At 34.4% G+C, this 25,879-nt stretch overlaps 1 protein-coding gene across 6 annotated transcripts in view; it reads right to left on the reverse strand.

Annotated features, from left to right (window-relative positions):
- The window catches only part of LOC138700838 (GPN-loop GTPase 2), a 44,641-nt gene that overhangs the window by 1,606 nt on the left and 17,156 nt on the right, over positions 1-25,879 (reverse strand). For 5 of the 6 annotated variants that reach the window (XM_069827197.1, XM_069827206.1, XM_069827187.1 and 2 more), the window contains 2 exons: positions 9,870-9,984; positions 5,000-5,195 (listed from right to left, as the gene is read on the reverse strand). In XM_069827197.1, coding sequence (XP_069683298.1) covers positions 5,000-5,195; positions 9,870-9,984 — 311 coding nt within the window. Of the gene's footprint in view, positions 1-3,241; positions 3,331-4,999; positions 5,196-9,869; positions 9,985-25,879 lie in introns of all 6 variants that reach the window. The other variant, XM_069827233.1, reaches the window with a different exon arrangement.

The following is a 25,879-nucleotide window of genomic DNA, read 5'->3' on the forward strand; positions in this document are numbered from 1 at the left end:
TGTCGATGCTGCCGCCATCAAAAGGCATCAAATCAGATAACTTTAAAATAACAGGCATACAAGTTACGACAAGGAAGGCATTTCTTGATATTTTAAAAATCTGCCTGGATCCTGGACAAAGGCCTAAAAAGGAGGGCATGTCCGGACAAAAAAGACGTCTGGTCACCCTATGTTAGAGTGAAATACCAGTCAGTTCAGGTGAAATAAAAGCAGAGTGTAAAGCTTCATGCTGTACGGCAGGGATGGACTGACACAGTTTTGTCCCAGCTTGACTGTTAATTTTTATGGTTACTGCAACAGTGATATTTTTCAGTACAACAGCCAACTCAACACTATTTATTTATTCACGATTCGAAGATCATACATTTCACAATTTAGTGAAGAATCGGTAGAACGGAGAAAAATTCTCTCTGGTACTGGGACTCGAACCCGGATTTCCAGCTTTACTTGTTGGCACTTTATCCACCAAGCCACATTGGATTCAAGTCTCAATGCCGGATTGAATCCTTCTCATTTAAGTTCTACCTACTATATTCCCCTTTCACAATTTAGCTTTCAGTGTAGCATAATTTCATTATAGACTGAGGCAGTTCCCACTGCAGCTCTGATCAGAAGATAATTGGATGATCCAGTAAAATAGCTGCTACTAAAAAGATAACTAAAATAAGGAAATTAATTAAAATACTTGAAAATAGGGACAAAAAATATGCATTCAATGGATACTATCAGATGTTGGCATAAATGAGAATGATAACATTGATAAACTAGCAAAAAAAATGGCACAAGATTGTATTGTCAAAATCAAACCTTAAGGGGAGAGTTCAATGAAAGTGCAATATTATATAGCTAAAAATTTTATAACTAACTTAGTTTGTGCCATAGTATTATGAAATTTGGATATGATGGATATCACAAGATGTGAAACATGTATGGTAATTTTCATGAATATTGCCCAAGTATTTTGGTCAAGAGTGGCTTAAAGGATTTTAGTGATTTTCATTTTAGTCGTGTACCATTTTCACAAAAACCAATGACTATAACTAAATTAAATTTTGTACATTCTTACTTCATACACTTATCTAGGAGGAAATTAGTGGTGTTTTTCTGGCTAACACTAGAACTGCCGAGCAGTCATTTTTACCGCTTTCCATTTTTAAAATCTCTATCGCTGCTGTAGTTTATATCATGTACTGTTGTGAGTTTATGACTTTTCATAAGTTGTTTCGTAAATCATCTCAGCACAACAATATTTACTTTGACTAAATTAGTTCTACAATTATTGGTAAATTAATAGCATAACAATAATAATTATATTTCTTACGGAAAGATTTTCATAAAATTGTACGCATTCACTAATACTTGTATATTTGGTATACTCTGTCCTTCAGGGCAACCCCTATTTTAGGGGAAGTTTGTTTAAATCATAAATTATTAAAATCGCCAAGTGGTCACTTTGACCGCTGTAATATAAAATGTTTTCAAACGAATATTATAATGATTTTTGTATTTTTACTTCAAACTCAACAATTTAAATTGAATACTCTACAATGAAATGGATGCTTTCGATTGGTATTTGTGTGTTAGTTAGTCTGTGGCAATTCATTTCATCAGTTATTTCCAGATAGTAACAATGTCTCAGCAGTGATCACAGTATGATCGACAATGACCTGCCACAAATGACCTGACCTGTTAAGTCATCCCATGAAGCATTCATCGTATCAGTGGCCATCCATAAGATAAATTAGGACAGGACCATCATTGCTACTGAAGACAATTACCTCGTCGGAGAAAATTACATTTCTCCAATTGAAGTCCTGTCGGAGAGTAGCATATGCTAGACCAGGGGTCGTCAGCACAGAGCACGCTGAGGCTAGTCTCTCTTACCCGCGGAAAACGCAGTGCACTAGGGTGCACTCCGTAGCTGCTAGCGGGTATGCTCTCTATCTCTCCCTGTTGCACGACAGTACACACGGGACAGCACCGCGTACCCTTTGCACATTTCAGCGAGTGCTAACGACCACTGTGCTAGACGGTCCACGGCATCCTCCATCGTCAAATATTCTCTCCTCGCAGCTTGACGACACTGTATGCCACGCTCTCTATTGTCTCTCTGCCATCTTCAAGCATAATGACGAGACAGAACGTTTTAACAACAGACAGGAGTATTGCTTGGAAGAGAGAGGGATGTTTATTATTTATTAGAGTTTGGGCATATCCTAAGAGATATCGCCACATAAATATAGCTTTGTGAGACGTATATGATGGCAAATTTGTAATTAAAAAAAAAGTCATTGTGGGAGATTCGAACCTTGAGCTACTACTATTAACTCGTTCAATATCTCAATGCCATAGCGACTTATGCTACTGTGACTGTTAATGTCGTTTCAGCATAATACTGTGCTGTTAATGTCGTTTCAGCATAATACTGTGCTGTTAATGTCGTTTCAGCATAATACTTTGCTGTTAATGTCGTTTCAGCATAATACTTTGTTTTCCTGTTCATATTCACTTCGGTTGATTTTGTTTTTATCAATTTTATTATTATTTCACTCTTCAGAGGCCCTGATGTATCTAGAATCAACACTCCATTCGATTTTATAACATATTTTAGACTCATAAACAAAATACAGCAAATTTAAATGGTTTAATTATGTGTTACCTGGTGAACTACGGCTTTGACAAGACGAGCATGTGCAATGTTATGTCTCTGGAACTTAGAAATTGCCGACGGCTCATTCTTTTTGCTGTTAAGTTTACATACATAATGTAACTGAAAGAAGAAATGGTGAACAGTTTTGTTGCTATTATCAGCAAGTTGCAAATGCAATGATACAAAGTTGCTATCTTGTTGTCCCTTACATGTGATAAACATCATTAAAGGGACTACCCGTAGTGGTCTAATACGCGATAATACATTTTTATTCGAACACATTAATTATTATTGAGTGTTTCAAACTTACCGAAAGGCAAGATTTACTTTAATAAGCTCAATTGTAAGATAGACTGAAATGTATTGCATTATAGATTGTTTTTAGCCGAAATGTAACCTATGAACTATGCATATAAAAATCATGACCAAAGAATAATTACTTCAGCAGCAAACACATTTGGGTGTGGTTAATTTGCTTAATTAAAATCTGATTAGTAAAGTAAAAAATGTTTTGGATATAAATCAATGTGTATTACACTGGGTCCCCACTAGAGTCAAGGGATGGCAAGCTGCAACACAGCAAATGCTCACCCATTTGATGTGGCAAAACAGCTTCGAATGGCGTGCCCTCCCCAGGCAGTGTTGGTTCTAATGTGGTAAGTGTAACGTGTCCAGTGAGTCTGAGGATGAAATGTTTCTGTTAGCTCTATGGGTCGAGGAGGAGGAGGAAGAAACGTGAGAGGTTAGAATGTGAGCCCATGAGATCAGTACTAAAAGAGCTGTTTTTGCTGAACATCACCTTTTTCCAGAATTCTTGAGAGACAGCAAGATATTTATGAAATACTTTAATACTTTAAAATGTGTCTCAAGAGAAACGTTACGAACTCTTGGTTGTGATTAAACCTCACACTGAATGCCAAGACACCAAATTTTGAGAGGCCATTACACCTGAAGAAAAACTTGCTAATTTAAGGTATGAATGAAAAAGTAAAGTAACGTGTAATAATTTAACCCAGTATTTTAAACCATTACAATGGTTATAAATTACACAATCGGGGATTACACAGTTAGGTGATACATCTGAATTATAATGAACAAAATTAATAATTGCATACAGAGTGGCCCAATAAAAAGGTAACCAAAGATCATATGTGACATAATAATAAATGACTAATACAAAAATGCTTATAGGAACAATAATAGTTGCGAAAAAATTAATAGAATGTTGTTATATTTGTAATTGATCTGTAATAGATAACTGATTTTTCAAAACATTTATCGAATCAATAACTTCAAGTAAAAAAAAAGTTAAACTTGCCATTATTTCGGTAAGTGTTTCGTGAAATAAGTTTGTCAATTAATTGTACTGTGTTATGTTTGATATACAACTTTTTGTTACTTTTTTATATTTTTTTCTTACGTGTATCACATATCAGCGTCACTAAAATATAAATGAAGCATGTTTCTACATTGTCCGCACAAAGATATTTGTGTGACAGTCAATGAGTATTTTCGTGTAGGTACACAGAAAAGTCCCTCTCACTGTCCACATTAGATGTAATAACCATTTTGCCTGCAGATAATTCACATCTAATTCAATGTGGTTCTCTACTAGTTCCCGCAAAATCTCTTCACATCAAAATATAGCCACTGTTGTATAATATACAGCAGTAAAGCTTGAAGAGTTTTATATGTTACATGTCGATTACAGAAACTGGTCCTTTTAGATAGCCACAAAAATAGTAGAAGTGAATGCACACAATATCCATAAAGAAAACACAGCACTATTGGTATTACTAAGTGACTGACAAATTAACTGAAACAAAAGTCACTAACATGTTTTTTAACAATACTGAATAAAGAGTTTGTGCATATTTGGCAGTTTTTGCGAGGGGGGGGGGTGTATTTCGTGGCACTAACATATTTCGCATAATTATCCAAATTTCGCAAGTTTGTTTTGCTTCAATATGGTATTTTAGGTATATAGAAGGGTAAATGTAACAAAGAAAGTAATTGTTGAAGATGTTGCGTGTATTGCTATTACCAAAAAATACGATTCCTTCTGATTTGGCATTAAATTTTCAGCATGTCTGACTGACTTGCTTAAATAAGAACCACTCTACGATTGAACTTCATGATCAACCACTGCCTACATGTCAAGTAATATAATTATGCTACACACTCTTAAGTTATGAAGTCTACCTGAATCAAGAGTCTAATAAACAAAATCACGTAGTATATATTAATAACTAAATAATATATTCTTTTCCTGAAAATATTCTTGTGTAATGAAATATGAATATATGCGATTTTGAATAACTGATGTTCTCATACAGAAATGATACTCACTTTCGTGAAATTGGGTGGTCATCAAGAGCTTCAAGCAAATAATCAAGATCCAGCACATCTGTATAAAAATCGATTCCAAAAAGCAGTTTGTCCCCAAATTTAACTGTGAGGTCTATCTTTGACAGAACATTAACATGTGGTAACTCAATCTGTAGCATTGTTGACAAAGACAGCATCAATGCTGAGATGAATTTACCTGCACATAATAGTACAAATAATGTATGCATGGTTCACAGAATTATACACAAAAATTACACTGAAAAACACAGCTTTGTAAGAAATCGATGATAATATATCTCTGTAAACAGATCAGTCCTAGCTAAGCCATGATGGCAACTTAAAAACTTGCAACTGCAAAACAGTTTTCAAAATAGACTGGAAACTGGATTTTTTTTAGATTTATATGAGGTGCGTTTTAGAATGTTACAGGTATTTTTAAACTGTTTTTTTTTTTTTTAAGTTTCTTAGAAAGTAAAACTTTCTATATGCATTTTTAATGCAAAGTCTAGGTATCATATCTTCAAACAAATGATTTCACACATTCTGTAATGTAACGAAAACACTTCGATATTAATTTATTACATTAAAACTCGTCACATCCTGCTTTTTGCATTGCCTCAAAAAATTCAGAAAGTAGTACAACATTCATATCAATATTTTCTTACACATAAAAATACATATTTTATTTCAATTTATTTGTAAAAAGAGATAGGAAACATCTGACAGCTTTATATTGGGATGTCAGAAGTCAAATGGTACAAAATCACAAATTCAGTGCCATTGGAAAGAAAAAAACTATGACAAATAATCACACATTTTACTGTTTTGCAGCCTGTATGAATTTAGTTAATATAAGATAAAGGTAAAAGTATCCCCTTTACACGCCATGAAGACTTTTGGAAGAATGGTTTTCATGCTCGGTAATAGAATGAGGTGGTGTCAGCATGACACTAACAGCCTTTTATCCACAAGAATAGCTCAGTTGGTAAGAGCATTGGTGCATTCAGCCAAAGGTCCCGGGATCGATACTTGGCCCCGGAACAATTTTTTCCCTTGAAATTATTCAAGAAAGACCCAGTTCTCAATTTGTATGAGGCTGAGTGGAACTTAGGGCCATTTTAGAAGTTTTGGAAGTAAGAAAAATCCCATCATCACTCAAGATAACCTGGAACCACAGTCTAATAGATACAGTCACGCAACTCATACGTATAAAATATGCCAACATTTGACAGCTGGCGCGACAGTAGCCCTCTAGCGGCAGGCAAGTTAAAAGTATGCACACGACATATGATAACACATCAGAAAACGGGTTTTGCGTAATTTATTTTATATGTTTATACTATACAATAAGTGTATATGGTTCTAATTAATTCTACTTTAGAATCCTGCAAGAATTTCACACGCAGTTAATCTACAAGTTTCAGAAGCTGGGAATAAACGTAATTCTTTCTGCTCCTTACAACTGAATCATGGCCCTGATCGCGTATCATGGTTTAAAATAATATAATTGTTCGTGCGTGGTCGGTTAATTCAATTCATTCCTAAATATATTTATGAATCATTGGAACTTTGTATTTCCTGTGAGAAGAGTAAAAATTAGTATCTTCAAAATTGTAGGGCATATCTCGTGGTGAATGCCTCTCCCTATTTCCTGAAAAATGATCGATTTTGCATACCGCAAATTGGGGTAAACTCGGCCGCTGAGGAAAACTTGAAAATAAAGAAAAGGGGAGGATTTAAATATTAATATGAAGTTCATTATTTTTCCATTTCTTAAGAACCGGTATTTTCTTTATTATTTTGAGTCACAAATAGTGCTGATGTTATGGTTTAAATTTTTATGGTAATTTTACCGCTTTTTACATTACATTTCCAGTTTTCACACATAATGCCTAATTTTAACTTATCCTACATATATAATACGTAATTTACATGCACTTACTGTTAATATGACGTAGGTGAGAACAAATAAATGAACACACAATTTTGTTGAAAAAATTGTAACTTCAATTAACTCAGAAAATGTAGGCCTAATTTTATTTTCAGAGCAGAAGTGGTGTAAGTCAAAAATGGGTAATGAGGGGTTAAAGTAAACATTCTATAAAATAGAGCGCAAAGTGGCAGTTAATATTGAATGTATTTAAACTATTAATTGTCAGTGAATAGCACGAAGGATGTATTAATTGCTACTTTGCGCTGTATTTTACAGAATTTTTACTTTAAACCTCATTACCTGATTTTGACTTAGACCACTTCTGCACTGAACGGCTCAAATAATCACTGGGAATGTAAAATCAACACCAATAACAGTCATGCAAATTATTAGAGAAAAGATTGCTTTTTATATTAAATTTAAAAAGGCTATTTTATTTCTTGAGAACTTAATAAGTCTGGCACATGAATCTACACCAACACATCAGAAATTTATCGACACAGTCTGGATTTATTCAAGAAGTGAATATTTTGCAAAAGGATTACTATACTCCATGAATTCTTGCAAAATTATCACCATGATACCTACTTGAATGCTATATAACATTCTTGAAAAATATAAAGAAAAAAACACGAATACAAAAATTATTAAATTACTTGCATTAAAAACTGTAGATATATTATCCAAAATCGGAATGGTTACACATTTACAAATATGATCTCTGCAAAAAAATAATATACTGTAACAGGTATTTACTTTGTTTTTATTTAAACTGTCCTTCCTGACATACAAATAGGTAACTGATAAGTAATAAATGTTTTATAGAACACAATACGTAGGCTACCTACAACGTGGATTATTGGTTATGACTGAGTTATGATTTTCTCTTGGTCTTTAGGGAATCTGAAGAACGACAAATTCGGAGATTTAAATTTGTTGTTACTGCAATTTTCGTCATTGCACACATTGCCTTTATTCCGACGCATGATTAAAACATTATTATAACATCTCGCATCCCTTTAAAGCACGTGCTGGCTGTATCAACCCTATGACCAGTGCCTTGCCTGCCGCTTGGGCGCTAGTGTCGCGAATGTTGGCAAAAAAAGTGTTGAAGTTGCACGACTGTAAGTATTAGACTGTGCTGGAACCTTCCAGTCCATAACCAGCTGAGCTACATGGTGCCAATATAAGATGCTTTTATGAATAAATTTAGGATGAACCGAAGTGTTTATTTAAATAAAAATCTAAAACAGTAGGAGCTCGAATATTTTGTAACAGGATGTAAAAGAACAAGGAAATCTTTACGTCTTTTATAGTTGTTTACTTCAGAGCTATTACTCTCACACAAGCCACTTGGTTCATCCTAAATAAAAACAGCTATAAACCTACAGAGCATTCGGAGTTCAGGAAATGTCATTGGTATATAACATCTTCTTAGCAGACATTTCCCCTCTTTGTAATATAACTTAAAATATGGTATTTACGAATTTTCTGATGTATATAAAATAACAGAAGTCAATCTAAATACTGTAACTAAGCATTGCTTCAAATATAAACGCTTTATATTGCTTATAAATGTATTTATATGTTAGTTTATTTGTATTTCCAATAACCAAATAAATGGAATAGATTTAGTTTTGTTATATACATTAGAAAGTACATGAACAACTTATTTTAGTTATATTACAAAGAGGAGGGGATGTCCATAAGAAAATGCCTATATACCCAATGGTATTTTCTGAACTCTGAAAACACTATACCATATGGACTCAACCATTAAGATAACACTGATGGCGAGTGTACCAATCTCGGTCAGAAAACGTAATGATCAGGAATCACGGGACGCAGTCAAAATACGATTGTGGTGCACCAACAATGAACCTTGAAAACGTAATGATCAGGAATCACAGGACGCAGTCAAAATACGATTGTGGTGCACCAACAGTGAACCTTGGTCACAGATACCCGTTCTTCTGACCACCTTCTTACCCGGGTTAACTCAGAGATCGCACACTATTTTTACAAAGGAAAGCATCCATAGGAGAGCAGAGATAAAAACAGATCATATCCAATTGTTGCGCACTTTGATTCTGTTAGACTGCTCTGCTTCACTCATTTATTTATAACGCCACAGAAGGATAAAATGATTATGGAGAATAAAAAGAGAACCCCGAATTTTTCAGGCCATGAAATAGGAATTCTATTAGAGCTGGTTGGCTCTTACGCCAAGACAGGAGACCAAATTCTGATGTGAGTACAGCCTACTATTCCCACAACACCCGGAAATTCATGTATTTGATGAAATTCATCCATTACAGATCGTAGTTCTGCCTTTGAAGGGAACGAAATATAGCATGTCCAGAAAGACGCAATAATGTTCAACACATGATCAATAATAGTATGTAGTGCAGTGGTAGATGACTATTACAAATATTATCAATCACAATGTTACGTCCTAAATGTCCCTGCAGTGTACTATGTTAACGTTGTTAAAACTCTATTCATAGGTGAGATTGGATTATTTCGATTAGTAGGAAATTCCAATCTTTCATACATTTCATTCACCACCACATGGTTTCTTTGGACAGACGAAATCTTTATTCGCATTTCCTATCCCCGTATTCTTCAAAAGAACCCCCTCTTTTCACAATATTGCCAATTTGAAGTTGGTTTCTGTTTAAATAATCCAGGTATATCATTTCGTCTTCAATTCCATCAAGAACATCGAATTGCACTGCCATCTTGTTGGAATCTGACCCTGATGAATTCCATACAATCACACCATCAAGGGTGGTCAATTTTTATCTTGGTAAACTGCCACGTTTAATTTTCGTCGTAATTTATGAACTGGATGCTGAAGCTGAACAAGATAAAATGCGAACTTAATCGTGGTAAAGTTTTGATCAAGAATGTTACACTCGGCCATGAGACTCTTACCAGGATCCGTACAATAATGTGAATCCACAAGATGAACTGAGCACAAGTGGAAGCCATACTCCAACAATCGTGCCGTTATATTTTTAACAGAATTGTGATTAGCATACAGCTCAACCTGAAATAAATTAAGAGACAGAACTGCAAAATGACAAAATCAGTGTTACGTTTTGTAAAACTAAAAATACTATATGATACTAATACCATTTTTACATTAAGAAAAGAGCAAGTTTTAATATAAAAAATGAGCTAAAGAATGCTGTGTGACCAGTCAACAACGTGCACAGTTTTACATAACATTTTGTACAATTCCAGACTATGAACATAACACTGCATATGGACAGCAGTACTTCATTTACTGCAACACTTAAATAAACCAAAAGCAACATCTGAAGAATCAGGAAGGGTATATGGGCCATTCTAAAAAAAAAAGCACATTTCCAGTAATGAATGGCTTTTTCTCTGATAATAAAAAATGACTATTCTCTTAGTAAAAATACATAGCTCATAATTGATTTATTCTAAAAATACATAAATGAATATTAACTAACTTAATCAGCTAGCTCTTGCAATGAATATTTCTTTAATCTATTGTAATAGGCGACAGCATTTTTAACATTTATATAAATTTAAATTATACCTAACTCTTTGTCTTATTAATCTACTGTATAAGTTTCTTCCATGACAATGTTTGATTTATTCTTTGTAAAATTACTCAAACTAATATATAAAGTGATTCATGGGTAGTTGCCACCACTTACGAAGCTTATTTCTGAAGATATTCTGAGCACAAAATGTCATATAAACATGAGTCCTATTCTGAATATTTTCAGAGTTACACTAATTTAAAATTTTTGTAAAATACCTTTTTTCTTTAGTTTTAAGGGTAAAAGAATATTACAGATAGAGAATGAACTATTCAGAAGTATCATTTCTTTTATTGGCTAGTATTCTGAAGCTAAAAATGTGTTGTTACTGCTTTGTACAGGTTTCTTTTTTTTAATTTTTAACTAAAATTACATTAGTCTTATGCACTTATCACAACCATTGTTATAGGTCGCGCCAGGGATTTTGGCAGATGGATTTTCTTAATGTGTACTGGAGAGCGAGTTCTCACCGCTGCAAGATCGGCTGTTATCTCTGTCGCAGTGGAATGGGTAGGACATAAGAGCAAACATGCACGCCCGAGTATTTGTGCACTCTGGACAGTCACCTCCAAAAACTAAACAAATATTACAGTAGTCTATATGTGTCTTTGGTATTCCCAAGAAACTTGTTCGATTAATTAAAATGTGTCTCAATGAAACTTACAGCAGAGTCCGTATAGGCCAGTTTCTATCTGATGCTTTTCCAATTCACTGCGGACTAAAGCAAAGAGGTGCACTATCACCTTTACTTTTTAACTTCGCTCTAGAATATGCCATTAGGAAAGTTCAGGGTAACACAGAGGGTTTGGAATTGAACAGGTTACATAAGCTTTTTGTCTATGCGGATGACGTGAATATGTTAGGAAAAACTCCACAAACGATTAGGGAAAACACGGAAATTTTACTTGAAGCAAATAAAGCGATAGGTTTGGTAGTAAATCCCGAAAAGACAAAGTATATGATTATGTCTCGTGACCAGAATATTGTACGAAATGGAAATATAATCTGTTATATATATGGAAATATATATGTATATGGAAATATTTTAATCCTTAATCAATAGATAAGACTGAGTTTTACGAAATACGAACATTAAGGGATGGAAAATGGGAGGTAGTAATGATCAAAATAATTATACCGATTTATTTTGTTTAACCAGCAGACGTACAGCCTTTAAATTTAAAACAAAGATTCACTCATAAAATTGGGTTAGACTATTCATCTCATCTCTCAGAATTTTTTCTAAAATGTATAAGGAAAGAAAAAAAATTAAATTTCATGTAGACTACTCCCTTGAAATAACTTCATTTTTGTTTTGGTTTTTTTTTTTTTTTTTTTTATACTTCCGAGCAGAGAGGAGAGAGAAATAAGTCGACGATTTTAAAAATTCACTAAACTATATTTAACTAGAGACGTAAAATTTAAAATGAAGGTTACTCTCTACAATATTGGTTAAACATTCTTAGATTTTTTAAATACCATATCCTAAGGCACTGATGAAAAGGCAGAAGGGAATGAGAAATCTCATGTCATCCGATCTCTATGAAAGTCGATATCTGGGGATCTTTGTGATCACAGAATACGAATAAGGTATTATTTAGTCCGACTTTGTCCCTAAAGTGGTGGAGTGGGACAAAAATGGGTGAAAAATTAAATTAGATATCTTAGGGGTTTTCGAGACGAAAATTACGAATAATACAATTTGTGCGAATTCAATATGGCAGTTTCAATACTATGAATTATATTTTAAAAAATTAAACATCGGATATCGCACAGGTAACACATGTACAGTATTTAAGGGGTTATGTAACATCTTTTGATAGTAGGCCTATATATTTAGTAAAATCCAAAGTGTAATTTCTACATATTCTGAATGAATGTTGTGCTGGAATTTAATATAGTCATCAGCCAAAATCTCTAGATTAATAAACTTTTTAGAATCCATAAAATACAGTATTTATTGTGAATGGTAATTATATTTTTCAATTGGTGCAATTTATGCAGGGAAAATTGGTTTCTCCAATATTTTGTACGATTTTGAATATTTTAAAATGCTGTCTTCTCTGTTCTATTCACAATGTGCGTGTGAAGAAATTATTGCCCTTGTAATATCCATTACAATCCTATTTATTATACTCTTATATAAATCTAACTTCCGCAGCATGCAATTTTACCCAATTAACCAAATTATATTTTGATTATTAAGAAGAATCGTAATTTTATTAACTTGAATTGTCGCACCACCAGTAGACGATCCCTAGATTATTACTGGACAAATCTTGTATATTGATTTGGTAAGGGTAGAATTTTCCTTTTAATTAAGAATTAATTTAATTTAGAAAATGTAGGAGACGTATTGTAAAATCATTGCAAACGGAAGTCATTTACATTAATTAAAGGTATTCTTTGAGTAGGACTGTACCGTGGTGTGTTTCATAATAAGGATAATTGATACGAGCTGCTGTTATGAAAATATGAAAGACTCAGAATGTTATCACAGCTCATTCTCGCAGCTTACACAAACAATATTGGCTCGCCTACTGGAAATGTCATCGAGGTCATCTGCCAAAATCGGTGCCTCCGACTATACAGATCACACGACTTCTAGCAACTTGATCCTTTACAGTTCAATTTTGCATCCTAATGTACAGTTTTAAAGAGTTTACAAGAGTGGCATGATTTGTAACAACTGTTGTGACAAGTGCGTAAGAAAAATGTAATTTTATAGTTAAAAATCGGGGGGGGGGGGGGGGAACCTGTATGAAGCAACTACGGAATTAACAATATATTTGTAGCTTCAGAATACTAGCCAATTAAAGAAATGGTTCTTCGGAATAGTTCACTGTCTATTTATAATATTCTTTTTACTCTTAAAAAAAATGGTATTTTTTAACAACTTCAAATTAGTGTAACTCTGAAAAATATTGAGAATAGGACTCATATTTGTACGACCTTCTATATCAAAATATCTTCATAAATATGGTCCGTAAGTGGTGGTAAGTCCTCCTGGATTACCCTGTATGTAACTTAGTTTCGTTTGTTCTGTGTGCATAAGTTTAGTGTTCAATTTCAGAAAACTTCATAGATTGAGCAATATAATGTTTGTATCAACATGGCAGTGATGTGTTTCTTTACAAAACTAATCAATATCATTGTTGTGTTTGGTACTCTAATGCTACGGCCACAGTGCAAGTTTTTCCTGGAGGATAGCAGGTGGTGAGTCACCAAGTAACCTACCAAGCCAGCCAAATTGCCTGTTCCAACCTACCTAACCCATCTAATCAGTCACCAAGCATGTATTGAGGGAATCAGTTGTGTTTCAAAATTTTCTATAGGCCTAGCCAACAATGTAATGTATGAGCTGCTGATTCGGCCCTTTACAAGCAGAAAGTGAAATGGGACCTGGCAGATGAATTACAGAAAAATTCGAAAACCAGCCCCTAGAAACTCAATGTTTTCTCTCTCTTTTTTTTTAATAAATACATTTTGAAAATACATATTATGCTTTTACTTTACTGTTTTTCATTGAAAAATTATAATTCCTTTCAGAAATGGTTTATAATAAATTCTATCATGTTATAAAAACACGGTTTTGTACTCATATGTATAATAAATGAATATGTAATAATAAATAAGTCATACTAAAATAATAATTGAAACTCACTTTATTGTGAGAATTAGATGCTATTCTGCAGAAATTGGTTTTCTAAGGTTTGTAGACAGTCTCCAGTTTTGCGCTCCCCCCCCCCCCCCCCTTTACTCAGAAGATGATCAAAAGACTTTATACTCAACCATGCATAATTAAAAATCTGTCTGGATCATTTCTGATCTTACAAATTCGCAGAAATTCACCATCACAGCTTCTAGGTTGTATTCGTGCACATAAAATTTTCTTTTACTGTTCATCACACATCTGAGGTAGAAACTATCTGGATCATTTCTGCTCTTATAACAAAGAAGAAGGTTCTTTGACAATTTTGAGAGAGGTCTGTTGAACACACGGCTAACACTTTACGTTGGTACTTAGGTCATTAAAAATGTTCCAATTCAAATGTGTGTGTAAAATGGGTAATTAATACATTTATAGAAAAAAATAGATTTAATAAAAATAATGATGGCTTGATGACAATTATTTCTTTCAAGGTCCATCGATAAGTCAGGTCTTCATATGCCACCATATTTGTGCCATCTGTTCAGTTTGTTTACATTGTTATGAAGGAATTTGTGTTTAAATGTATAAATGTCATAAGATAAGTTTCCAAAATGCCTGGATGTGCTGACTCACATGGAATTTGGATTAAGTTGCCTATACTTTCGACACAAATATAAAAATAGGAATAATGGAGGCCAAAAGGGCAAAGTCAAATATATAGTGATTAACTTCAGTAACTGATTGGGTTGTTCTAAGGCAGATATTAATAGCATTGGTTAACAATGCTGTTAAGCAATATGAAGTAAATTAAAATATTTAAATTAACAGAACTCATTTAATCCAAAGAATGTGCTAACTGCTGAATTATTAGGTTTTCAGGAAACTTATGAAAAATAACTTCAAAATACAATAATACAAACAATATCTTTTATTCAAAGTATATGTCTATTCACAAATAAAGTAACCATGCAAGCAGAAAACTATATTTTAAAACAAATATTTCAATTAAAACAAAAAAGTTTCGTGCCTTTTGCTCTTAAAGTACCTAATTCATGCTTTTCGATAGATTAAGTACAGAAATACAGTAGATTTACCCTGGACCAAAGAAAGAAGTGCTTTCCTGGATAGTACAATATAATCATAAGACCATTAGGTTACATGATGATTTCATGTGCCAGAGAAAATCGTTGGTTGGATACGTATATAAGAAATTAAGGTGTTTTAGTGGGTTTAGAGTGCCGTGGCACAATTCTGAGGTTATTTTTAATGATTTAAGTAGGTTTTTTTTTCTCTCATTTCTTGTGCATGGCGAGATCGAAGGTTCATCATATTTTCAATTACAATCTATTAATATTCTGGATATGTTTGAAATATTTATTGAATATCCTGTTCATTTTAAATGGTGTATTTTTTTAAAGTAGAAGAGATTGGTATATCGAGGCACCTGTCTCTATCCAGAATTTCCTTGGTGTATTTTTTAAAGTAGAAGAGATTGGTATATCGAGGCACCTGCCTCTATCCAGAATTTCCTTGGTGTATTTTTTTAAAGTAGAAGAGATTGGTATATCGAGGCACCTGCCTCTATCCAGAATTTCCTTGGTGTATTTTTTTTAAAGTAGAAGAGATTGGTATATCGAGGCACCTGCCTCTATCCAGAATTTCCTTGGTGTATTTTTTTAAAGTAGAAGAGATTGGTATATCGAGGCACCTGCCTCTATCCAGAATTTCCTTGGTGTATTTTTTAAAGTAGAAGAGACTGGTATATCGAGGCACCTGCCTCTATCCAGAATTTCCTTGGTGTATTTTTTTAAAGTAGAAGAGATTGGTATATCGAGGCACCTGCCTCTATCCAGAATTTTCTTGGTGTATTTTTTTAAAGTAGAAGAGATTGGTATATCGAGGCACCTGCCTCTATCCAGAATTTCCTTGGTGTATTATTTTAAAGTAGAAGAGATTGGTATATCGAGGCACCTGCCTCTACCCAGAATTTCCTTGGTGTATTTTTTAAAGTAGAAGAGATTGGTATATCGAGGCACCTGCCTCTATCCAGAATTTCCTTGGTGTATTTTTTAAAGCAGAAGAGATTGGTATATCGAGGCACCTGCCTCTATCCAGAATTTCCTTGGTGTATTTTTTTAAAGTAGAAGAGATTGGTATATCGAGGCACCTGCCTCTATCCAGAATTTCCTTGGTGTATTTTTTAAAGTAGAAGAGATTGGTATATCGAGGCACCTGCGTCTATCCAGAATTTCCTTGGTGTATTTTTTAAAGTAGAAGAGATTGGTATATCGAGGCACCTGCCTCTATCCAGAATTTCCTTGGTGTATTTTTTTAAAGTAGAAGAGATTGGTATATCGAGGCACCTGCCTCTATCCAGAATTTCCTTGGTGTATTTTTTAAAGTAGAAGAGATTGGTATATCGAGGCACCTGCCTCTATCCAGAATTTCCTTGGTGTATTTTTTAAAGTAGAAGAGACTGGTATATCGAGGCACCTGCCTCTATCCAGAATTTCCTTGGTGTATTTTTTTAAAGTAGAAGAGATTGGTATATCGAGGCACCTGCCTCTATCCAGAATTTTCTTGGTGTATTTTTTTAAAGTAGAAGAGATTGGTATATCGAGGCACCTGCCTCTATCCAGAATTTCCTTGGTGTATTATTTTAAAGTAGAAGAGATTGGTATATCGAGGCACCTGCCTCTACCCAGAATTTCCTTGGTGTATTTTTTAAAGTAGAAGAGATTGGTATATCGAGGCACCTGCCTCTATCCAGAATTTCCTTGGTGTATTTTTTAAAGCAGAAGAGATTGGTATATCGAGGCACCTGCCTCTATCCAGAATTTCCTTGGTGTATTTTTTTAAAGTAGAAGAGATTGGTATATCGAGGCACCTGCCTCTATCCAGAATTTCCTTGGTGTATTTTTTAAAGTAGAAGAGATTGGTATATCGAGGCACCTGCGTCTATCCAGAATTTCCTTGGTGTATTTTTTAAAGTAGAAGAGATTGGTATATCGAGGCACCTGCCTCTATCCAGAATTTCCTTGGTGTATTTTTTTAAAGTAGAAGAGATTGGTATATCGAGGCACCTGCCTCTATCCAGAATTTCCTTGGTGTATTTTTTAAAGTAGAAGAGATTGGTATATCGAGGCACCTGCCTCTATCCAGAATTTCCTTGGTGTATTTTTTTAAAGTAGAAGAGATTGGTATATCGAGGCACCTGCCTCTATCCAGAATTTCCTTGGTGTATTTTTTTAAAGTAGAAGAGATTGGTATATCGAGGCACCTGCCTCTATCCAGAATTTCCTTGGTGTATTTTTTAAAGTAGAAGAGATGGTATATCGAGGCACCTGCCTCTACCCAGAATATTTTTTTAAAGTAGAAGAGATTGGTATATCGAGGCACCTGCCTCATCCAGAATTTCCTTGGTGTATTTTTTAAAGTAGAAGAGATTGGTATATCGAGGCACCTGCCTCTACCCAGAATTTCCTTGGTGTATTTTTTAAAGTAGAAGAGATTGGTATATCGAGGCACCTGCGTCTATCCAGAATTTCCTTGGTGTATTTTTTAAAGTAGAAGAGATTGGTATATCGAGGCACCTGCCTCTATCCAGAATTTCCTTGGTGTATTTTTTTAAAGTAGAAGAGATTGGTATATCGAGGCACCTGCCTCTATCCAGAATTTCCTTGGTGTATTTTTTAAAGTAGAAGAGATTGGTATATCGAGGCACCTGCCTCTATCCAGAATTTCCTTAAGTACCTGGGGAAAAACCATGAAAAACCCAAACAGGTTGGCCGGCCCAAACTTTAAACATGGAACCTTTTGAATAAGAATCTCAAGGTACACTCTAGAGACCGAGCTATCTCACTGGGTCATATATTTTATAAGGCCAACCTAGCTTTTCTTTCATATTATATGAGCTTTACTTTGTAAAACAAGTAAGCCTATATGCTGTTAGCTTCTCCGAGTTTGGATATTAAAACGATCTATTTATTAATTTCGTACGTGGACATTTTTGTATTTTTTTGTCTGTATATTTTAAGTTAAAAGTGCCTACATCTTTGAGGTGTAACAGTAACATTTGAAATACACTAAACTTAGATTGCTTTTAGACATTTCATATATCACTTCATAGAGGCATTTATTTAATAATAAAACATAAACTTTAGGAGAACGTTCTGCTTGACAACAGCAACCGATGGCGCAAAGATGGCGGATAAATACATTGATGAAATGGGATGAGAGGACCTAACTAACCAATGTTCATCAGCGACATCTAGAGACCTTGATTACTTTAACGTATACAGATGTCAATATAGCTTCTTCCTTTAAAGCTATTTCTAGAAGTTCTTTAAGAGGGGTGGTATGTTCCTCTTCAAACACTCAATCCAATATTTTCCCATAACTCACAAACAAATTTATCTTTAAATTTTTCCTCAAGCAATTGTCCAAATCTACAATCAATGGCTTTATCTTTTATTCTTGCTACTCACTGTCTGATACTTTCATGTTGTCCTTGCACAAGAAAATAAAATTCTATCCTTTCTCTAAACATGGATATTCTTTTTGAAAAGTGATCTTTCAGGAAAACAAATAATTCATTGCATATTTTAATACTTGGTAGTATTGGGTCACATAAATATTTTGTAAGATTCCTCACCTAATAGGGTCAATAACACCACTACTATCTGGTCCTCTTCTATATAATTTACAATGAAGTACTGATCCAGTCTCTCTTGCTAAGTCGTCCAGTTATCTCCAGCACGATATTCAGGAAAAGTTCCGATATTACTTGAATAAATTTCCAAAACTGTAGCAAGCTGGTTTTGATTAATGTCGTTATTATTTTCAATTTCATTTATTACTTTTTTCATTATATTCTTTTTTTTAATTCTTGTCGCCAAATTTGTATGTCTTGAGAATCCAACTCATTGCTTTATTTATCAACAAAACCATAGCAACGTATTAGGATCATTGAAATACATAACAGAAACCAAAGATGCCGGCAAAGGGCCATAATATAATATACCGGTATGTGTTTTCTTAACTACAGTTTGGCTGGAGTAATTCTTACAGAGAGTAAGAAGCTTGATGTCATTGTAAGGACTTCGAATACATCTGGAAGACTGAATCTATCCAAAGCACTGACTACGGGTACATGAATATGTTTATAGGGACACTAGATGGTGAGGAGGGAACATTTGCAGTAGGTACTGATGTTGAAGGTGTAGATAATGATTTGGACGGTAAATTCATCTTTGTTATCAGATTCACTAGGTGATGAACGTGATGAAGAGGTAAAAGAAAGGTCGGTTCTGTATCTGTCATGGATAAATTCTTCATTTTCTTCATACCGATCTCTCTTTATTTTTTCTCTTTCCTTTTGCTGTCTGCTCTTAGTTTCTTGTAAACAATTTATATTTTATAACTTTTGATTACCAAAATTAACCTTTTTTTTTTCTTTCAGAAATACCCATATACAATAAGTCCTACAGCTTAAAGAGAAATATAGCCTACCAAAGCTGATAGAAAAGCATGTAGAACTTGATATCAACTATCCTCTACATCAGCCATGTCAAAGAGTGCTCGCTGTAAGCATTTGCTCAATCTAGCAATTCTTGCTGATAAGTACACAGTTCATTCCCCTCTCACAGCTTTAAGGGGAGCAGCAAGAATCTTGTGTTACAGGGATTAGTACACATTCACAGCTGGCAAAGGCAATAGATGTAAACGCTACAGTTAGCTCTTGTTTGACAATCGTCTCATGTCTATAATGAGACTTGCATCTACTAAAAGTACTACACCCAACACTGACATCATTGTCGCCAGCAAGCAGCAACATCTGAAGAAACACAAGCTTAAAATGTTTGATAATGTCTAACTCTTTCATTTATAGCTAGAAACCTATCATAAAAAAACAGCACTGACTTTTGCATTCCAAAGTTAATTACAATTTGTTGTTTTAAGAAGAAGTACTTCATAAGAATTAAAGCCTTAATTTACAGTAAGTTGTGTAATAATAAAATTATAGAAAGATCAGTTTATCTTTATATTTTATTATTATTATTATTATTATTATTATTATTATTATTATTATTATTACTTACTTACTTACTGGCTTTTAAGGAACCCGCAGGTTCATTGCCGCCCTCACATAAGCCCGCCATCGGTCCCTATCCTGAGCAAGATTAATCCAGTCCCTACCATCATATCCCACCTCCCTCAAATCCATTTTAATATTATCTTCCCATCTACGTCTCCGCCTCCCCAAAGGTCTTTTCCCCTCTGGCCTCCCAACTAACACTCTATATGCATTTCTGGATTCGCCCATACATGCTACATGCCCTGCCCATCTCAAACGTCTGGACTTAATGTTCCTAATTATGTCAGGTGAAGGAACAATGCGTGCAGCTCTGCGTTGTGCAACTTTCTCCATTCTCCTGTAACTTCATCCCTCTTAGCCCCAAATATTTTCCTAAGAACCTTATTCTCAAAAACCCTCAATCTCTGTTCCTCTCTCAAAGTGAGAGTCCAAGTTTCACAGCCATACAGAACAACCGGTAATATAACTGTTTTATAAATTCTAACTTTCAGATTTTTTGACAGCAGACTAGATGACAAAAGCTTCTCAACCGAATAATAACAGGCATTTCCCATATATTATTATTATTATTATTATTATTATTATTATTATTATTATTATATCATCACCATTGATTTTGCTACAGAGTTTTATTATTCAGATGAAAGATGTCGTATAAAGATCAAAATCTGTTTATGCTGTTGTTAGTACAGTTTAATCTAAGGAGTGTGTTGTTTTTTTTTTTTAGGAGATAGTATTACAAGTTACACGGAGATACAAATATTATTGTTCTTAGTCCAGCTATTTATTATGCAGTTATTTGAAGTGGTGGTGATATCTATCGTATGCACAACTCTTCCCTTCGTGCTCAACACACTCCTATAACAGGCCAAATACACACAGGAACATCACAGTGCTCGTGACTTCCTAGGTGTGCAATGTAGTCTGAACAGAAGAAATTAGTAAAAAAAAAACCTTAAGTCAAAAATTAATGAAAGGAACAGCAACAGAATCTACACCATGGTACCGAGAATAGAATTGGCTCCATGTTTATAGAGTCATTAATGAATCGAGAAACTGGAGCAGGATCTGGAATAACCTATAAACTCCAGGGGCGTATTTTGCGGACTACCGGGGCTACCAGCGGTAGCCCAAGGAAATTACAAAAGAAAAAGTTTATAATATAACATAATGTAATAATTTTGTATTACCGTATTAGTTTTACCACAGTAATTAAAATTAAAGTAATTGTTAGATTTATATGCGCTCTCTGCTCTCGAAAAGAAACAAGTTGTCAAGGCGTTATCACTGGAGAAACTGCTGCCGCGAAGGGTAGCCTGTGACCGTTCCGCTCACGTCGCACAACTCCCCGTCCCCCCGCTCCCTCCTGTTCCCATCGTGCACTGTGAGGGTGAGTTGCCGCTCTCGTGATCGGTTTCTTGGAAGGCGCGAAGCAACAATATGCTTAGTACGCTAGCTCATTAATTTGATTGTGTTCTTGCAGTGCAGTATTTTAAATTTGTGATTTGTTCGAGTATCTAAGAGTTATATTAATTGTGAATTATTAAGTTTTTAATTTCCCAATTAAGTGATATTGTGAAAAATATGGCAGAACAAGTTTCTGGAGAGGTTTGTGTTGAAAATGACTGTGTAATAGAAGGTTTATTAAAAGTGCCTTTTAACCGTCGTACATACAACGAGAAAGTTGAAATTGTGAAAATGGAAAGACCAACTCCTGAGTTAAATTTGTCCATGGACGTAAAAGAAAAACAGCGTGAGTACACACGCCATTTCACTTCAACATCATATGGTAAGTGGAATTGGTTGTGTGGTAGTTCTAAACTGTCTAAACTATTTTGCTGGCCATGTTTGTTATTTAGCCGCGAAACTAATGTGTGGTCAAAAGAGGGGTTTTCTAATATGAACTCCCTTCGAACGGCAGTCCTAAAACACGACAAATCAAAAGCTCATATTTATAGTAGCATGAACTTTGCAAACTTTGGGAAGACAAGAATTGATTTACAGCTAGATAAGCAAAAAGTTCTACACATCAACCAACACAATGCTCTTGTGAAAAAAAATCGGGAGATTTTACTGCGTCTTATTAACATAGTCTGCTTTCTAGGAAAACAAGAATTGGCTTTTCGGGGTCATAATGAGAGTGTGGAATCAGACAATAGAGGAAATTATATTGAATATTTAAGTTCGTTAAGTGAATTTGACCATCTACTGGACAATCATCTTGAGAGTTCAACAGTATTCCGTGGTACTTCTCCCGCAATTCAGAATGACTTAATATTTGCTATAAGTGGGGTTATGATAAAGAACATAAAATCTGAAATAGAAGAAGCACCTTTTGTGGCCATTGTTGTTGATGAAACAAGTGACTGCTCTAATCAGAGTCAATTGTCCACTGTTTTAAGATACGACAACAGTACTGCCAATGTTCAAGAACGGTTTATAGGATTCACAAATGTCAGTTCGGGCAAAACTGCTGCTGCTTTGTTTCAGCATGTGGAAGGTGTTATAGCAGAATACAATGTCGGCAATAAGTTAATTGCACAGACATACGATGGTGCTTCAGTTATGGCGGGAAATATTAATGGCTTAAAAACAAAAGTTCAAGAAAAGTATCCTCAAGCACTATTTGTCCATTGTTACAGCCATGTTCTCAATTTAGTTTTGCAACAAACTACTTTATCCATTCCAGAATGCCGCATTTTTTTCAAAACACTGTCGGGTTTTGCTGCATTTTTCTCATCATCTCCTAAAAGATCAGAAAAACTCAAGGAATTTATGAAAAAGAAACTCCCAAAAGTAGCACCAACTAGATGGAATTTTACATCTCGGCTTGTAAATACAGTAAAGGAATACAGAGAACAACGGACTGCTTTCTTTGAAAATATCATTTGTAATGACTCTGAAGAAAACTGGGATGATGATGTAATTGTGCAGGCTCAAGGATATTTGTATTTTTTCACACAGTTTCAGAATATATTTCTTCTTGAAGTCTATGCTAGAGTGTTCGCACATACAGATGTGCTCTACAATATTCGTCAGACAAAAAGTCTAGACATAGCATACTGCTTGCAAGAGGTATCAAAGTTAAAACATACTATATCAGAGTTCAGACGTAGTGAGTTTCCGTCCATATGGAGTAATATGGAAAATGAAAATTCTTCAGACAATGCAATGGAACCACCATTAAAGCAAAGAAAAGGAGATGATGAATTGAAATACAGGCAGCTGTACTACAGCATACTAGATCGTATGCATATGGAAATTACTGACAGATTTTCTGATTATGGAAAGCTTCAGTTCACACATCTTCTAGATTCTCAAAAATTTTCTGCTTATAGAGAAAACTTCCCAAATGAGGCACTAAACAAATTATTTCAGTCCTATAACAGTCACTTTGATCAAGTACGTTTGAAAAATGAATGAAGTGTAATATATTCAGCAGAAGTCTTTGATTTTTCGAACAAACCTATCCATGAAATATTATCTGCCATATATGAAAACCAGCTGAACCAAGTTATTCCTGAAGTCCTTAAATTGGCAACATTAATTGTGACAATACCAGCTACGTCAGCATCGGTAGAAAGAACATTTTCTGCGTTGAAGAGAATAAAATCCTACTGTAGATCAACTCATACACAAGAACGTTTATCCGGCTTGGCACTGATGTCAATTGAAAAGTCATTTCTACAGAAACTTCGCAAGCGGCCCAACTGTAATTTCAATGACGAAGTCATCAAAGTATTTTCGTCCCAATCAAGACGTCTGGAATTCACATATAAATAGGTAAGGAATTTTATTATAGGGTTTTAAAAATATATTTTGTGTAATAATAGGGTCAGTGGTAGCCCAGACCCTTAAACCAGTATACGCCACTGATAAACTCTTCTTCTTTTAAATTTCTCTTGGAACGCTAACTACATGCTATTATGGTGAATTACAAGCAATACTTATTGCTCTACAACAATTATTTTTCCATATAGGATCTTTGCAAAATGTTGTATTATTCTCCGACTCTAGCTCAGCCACACTTGCTCTAACACAGAATCAATCAATTTCAAGGTAAGAGAATAACAGCAAAAAAATGCATCACAATGTTAAAGAACCTAAACAAAAATGTCGGTTTGCAATGAATTTCAGTACACTATAGTCTGCAAGGTAATAAGACAGCTGATATGTTGGTCAAAAAAGAAATGATAATCCAACAACAAAAAATAAATAAGCTATCTTATGAATCAGCAAAACTCCTAACCAAAATGAAAATAAAAACACGTGTAGAAGAAGTCACTGAACAGCAATATGAGAATGAAAAATCGATAACACTTCTAGCACTCAAGATTATATCAAACAGTCCTCGATCTGATGGAGCTGCTGCCAACATATCTCTATTGAATAAACTTGTTAACCTCACCATAATGTGTAGTATGCAACAACATGAATATAATAATGAACAAGGAACACTTACTACTCTGCACCGAACTCCAGAATTGGTTGGGGCAGAAGAATTTCAAGTTTCTAGATAATACTGGGAAGCTCAAAGCAAATGACATTAAATCAAAAGCTTCAGAACATTCGACTACCACAACCACCACCAACAGCACTATACTATTACTATCATTTTATGAGAACTGCGTGAAGAACGAGTGAAATAATCATCTTCTGTAAACTCTGCATATTTGAAACCAGAAGCACATTTTGATTTTTTTGGTAAATTTGAATTTGTCTCTCTAAAAAAAGCACATCTTTCTCAAAAACTCACTAATTATGTGTGCTAAGGCAGAAAAGAAGGTCAACAAAGTGATTTTGAACTTCTTAATTCTAGTTAATCACAGCCCATAATCAGTTGAGATCTACAATTCTACAGTAAATATTAACTTCTCTAAAGAGACAGCACAAACTGGTGTTGATTATCACAATGCTGTGCATTACTGTTCTGATTTTGGAAACCATTAATTTTTTCTACAAGGTAAATTATTTTGATAATTCTTTAAGTTTACTTTTTCTAGATAAATTAATGAGCTTTGAGAGTGTAAACTGATACTATTTATTCCTTATCTTTCAATGTTAATTTTTCAAACCGCATGTACAGTAGTGAAAAAAAAAAAGAAAGAAAGAAAAAAACGAACCGGACCGACCCTTGTAGCTGATTTCAGAGCCTTGTTCACTCCAGAGCACGATAGACTGGTAACTAAGACTTTCGTGGTTCAAATCCTGCCTGGGAAGGAAACTTTTTTTGTTCCTTACTCAAATTTATTCCCAATACTTTTCGATTGCTGGTAAAATTCATGTTCTGGGAATAATAAGTTAATTAAGTAGTAAAATATCACTGCAATCGAAAAGTATTGGGAATAAATTTGAATAAGGAACAAAAAAAAAGTTTCCTTCCCAGGTAGGATTCGAACCACGAAAGTCTTAGTTACCAGTCTATCGTGCTCTGGAGTGAACAAGGCTCTGAAATCAGCTGCAAGGATCAGTCCAGTTTTTTTTGCCACTACTGTACAATTTCATATGTTTAGGAATATTACAGCCTAATGACTACTTTGAAATAATAGTTGTGAATTCTGTCATTACAAGTTCTATCTGTTACTAGGAATTTCAAAGTAGCATTTAACCACTCAGC

Source organism: Periplaneta americana, chromosome 1 (genome assembly GCF_040183065.1).
Source record: "Periplaneta americana isolate PAMFEO1 chromosome 1, P.americana_PAMFEO1_priV1, whole genome shotgun sequence".
NCBI lineage: Eukaryota > Metazoa > Arthropoda > Insecta > Blattodea > Blattidae > Periplaneta > Periplaneta americana.